The sequence below is a fragment of the Tupaia chinensis genome, unplaced genomic scaffold (assembly GCF_000334495.1).
Source record: "Tupaia chinensis unplaced genomic scaffold, TupChi_1.0 Scaffold000197_1, whole genome shotgun sequence".
NCBI classification, from domain to species: domain Eukaryota; kingdom Metazoa; phylum Chordata; class Mammalia; order Scandentia; family Tupaiidae; genus Tupaia; species Tupaia belangeri.
Genome location: NW_006159672.1, coordinates 7,573,971 through 7,576,467, shown reverse-complemented (window position 1 = coordinate 7,576,467; position 2,497 = coordinate 7,573,971). Strand labels below are relative to the sequence as shown.

The 2,497-nt window shown below is 54.7% G+C and overlaps 1 protein-coding gene across 1 annotated transcript; it reads right to left on the bottom strand.

Moving 5' to 3' along the window:
* Positions 1–9: 9 nt before the first annotated feature.
* On the bottom strand, positions 10–1,515 carry LOC102495822 (olfactory receptor 287). Its single transcript, XM_006146957.1, has one exon. It carries the CDS (start codon positions 1,165–1,167, stop codon positions 232–234), a length of 936 nt encoding a protein of 311 aa, XP_006147019.1. The 5' UTR covers positions 1,168–1,515; the 3' UTR covers positions 10–231.
* Between the last annotated feature and the right edge of the window lie 982 nt (positions 1,516–2,497).

The window sequence follows — 2,497 nt, the reverse complement described above, 5'->3', positions numbered from 1 at the left end:
GGGGGGGGGTCCACAGGCTGCCTCAGTGCCTAGTGCTTGGTGAGCAGTTGGTGTCTGCAACTACAGGGGGCACAGCCAGTACCACAAGGAGGCACTTCCTGGGGGCCACATGTCCCCAGAAACTGTGCCTGGAATCCGAGGGCAAGCCTCCCTTAAAAAGGCCTTTGAGATGAATAAAAAACTGCCACCTGGCCAGGGTAGGAGCCAGTGGGCTACAATGTCCTCCCTAGCTCACTTGCCCTGGACTGTCCTCCGAAGAGCTTCTTTCACGTCCTTGTTCCTCAGGGTGTATATGAAAGGGTTCAGCACCGGGGTGACAATGGTGTTGAGCACTGTGATGCCCTTGGTCAGGTCCAGTGAGCTCTCCACCGAAGTCCTCACGTGCAGAAAGATGGTGGAGCCGTACCAAATGAGCACGACAGTGAGATGTGACGAGCAGGTGGAGAAGGCCCGGTGCCGGCCCTGCGCCGAAGGGATCCTCACGATGGTGGCAATGATGTAGGCGTAGGAGACCAGCGTGATAAAGCAGGACCCCAGGATGACACAGAAGGCGATTCCGAAGGACGCCAGCTCCACCATCCGTGTGTCGGTGCAGGACAGCACTATCCAGGGTGCGATGTCACAGAAGAAGTGATTGATGACGCGCGAACTGCAGAAGGAGAGGCGTGTGATGAGGACGGCAGGCACCGTGATGGCGGAGAAGCCGCATAGCCAGGAGCCCAGGGCCAACCGCACAGAGAGGCCAGGCGTCATGATGCTGCCATAGCGCAGCGGCAAGCAGATGGCCAAGTAGCGGTCATAGGCCATGACGGCCAGCAGGAAGTACTCGGTGCAGCCCAGGGAGAAGACGAAGTACATCTGCACCGCGCAGCCAGCGAACGAGATGGCTCCGCTCTGGGAGGCGAAGGTGGCCAGGGTCTTGGGCACGCAGGCCGTGGTGAACCAGATCTCCAGGAAGGAGAGGTTGCAGAGGAAGAAGTACATGGGTGTTTGGAGCCGCCGGTGAGCCCCGACCAGGGAGATGATGGCCAGGTTCCCGGCCATTGTGAGCACATACATGACCAGGAAGAGCAGGAAGAGCCCGACGTGCAGGCTCCGCGGCCCAGGGAAACCCAACAGGATGAACGGCGCCTGCGCAGAGAGGTTCTGGCTGTAACTCCAGGCCATGAAGGGCCTTCAGGACACAGACCTACAGGCAGCCATGAAGAAGGATTTCCCACCAGGAAGCCCTCACTAGGGACCGCTGAACCTGAGGCCAGCTCTTCCTCACTCTCTGGGGTCTATTCACCTCGTCTGATAATCCCAGGACACCAGACAGGCCCAGCAACTGTGTGGGAGAGAGCAGTCCAGTGGGCATAAACCATACCCTGTGCTGGCAGAGTGGGGCTCACAGAGCCCGTGAGTACGTGGCTTGTCATCTCAGGGCTAGGGTGGGGGACGTTTCCTTATTCTAGAATCCTTGTCATCTGGAGGGAGGGGAAGCGCATTTCTTTTAGAGTCAAAAAGCCTGGAAAAGAGGGAAAAGTGTCAGGTTTTATGAAATTATTTATGCCCTGACTTTTAGCATTTTCACCCAACAAACTAGATTGAGTCCTAGTAGAACAATCTTGTCACTGACCTCATAAAGCTCTCCACACACAGGACATCAGTCCTTCTTCCCTGGAGCTCTAAACCCTACTAGCTGGGAAAAAAGGCAGGCTTCCCCAAAACGTGAAATGTTTTAAAGGCTGTATTACCAGCGCCCCCTCCTGGCCAGAGCCGAGGAGAGGCAGGGCTACCTGTGATAAAAGAGTAGGCTTGAAAGAGTTGTAATGAGAGCAGCCCTGAGTATTGCCACCTGGACAGACCACCTGAGAGCAGCAGCGCCTTCCACAACCCCTTCTCATAAGCCATGGCTGGACCTGAAGCCCAGGAATGCTCTGGGCCCATCAGCACAGGAAGAGTGACAGAGAGGGTGCAACCCCACTCATGGAGCCCAGAACCAACAGTCCAAAGGCAGGGAGAATAAAACCTCAGACACCATAGCAACAGCAACAGAGAGGCATTCTGCCTGTTCTCTCTCCTTCCTTAGCAAGCATACACAGGTGCACATACCACACATGTGCATTCACGTTCATGCATATGCACACACATCACATGCACACATGCTCATTCACACATGCACAGACACGACCTGGATTAGCCCTGTAATCCCTGGGAGTATTCACCCTGATCCTGATTATAGAACCAGCAGCATCTCCCACCCAAGAGTCCCTTGGCTGTGTCCCCCTCCCCAGACCCATAGTGCCCTCCGTACAGCTGTTCCTTTTTTTTTTTTAAGAATTATTTTATTTGACTTTATTTGTTTTAATTTGACCAGAGACGGACAGAGTGAGAAAAAGAGAAAGTGAGAAAACAATCCATCAGGTATGGGACTCAACCCACGGTCAACCATGTGGAAGTCCAGCACCCTTAACCACCATGCCTCCTGCCAGCCCATAGCTGTTCCTAATTAGTG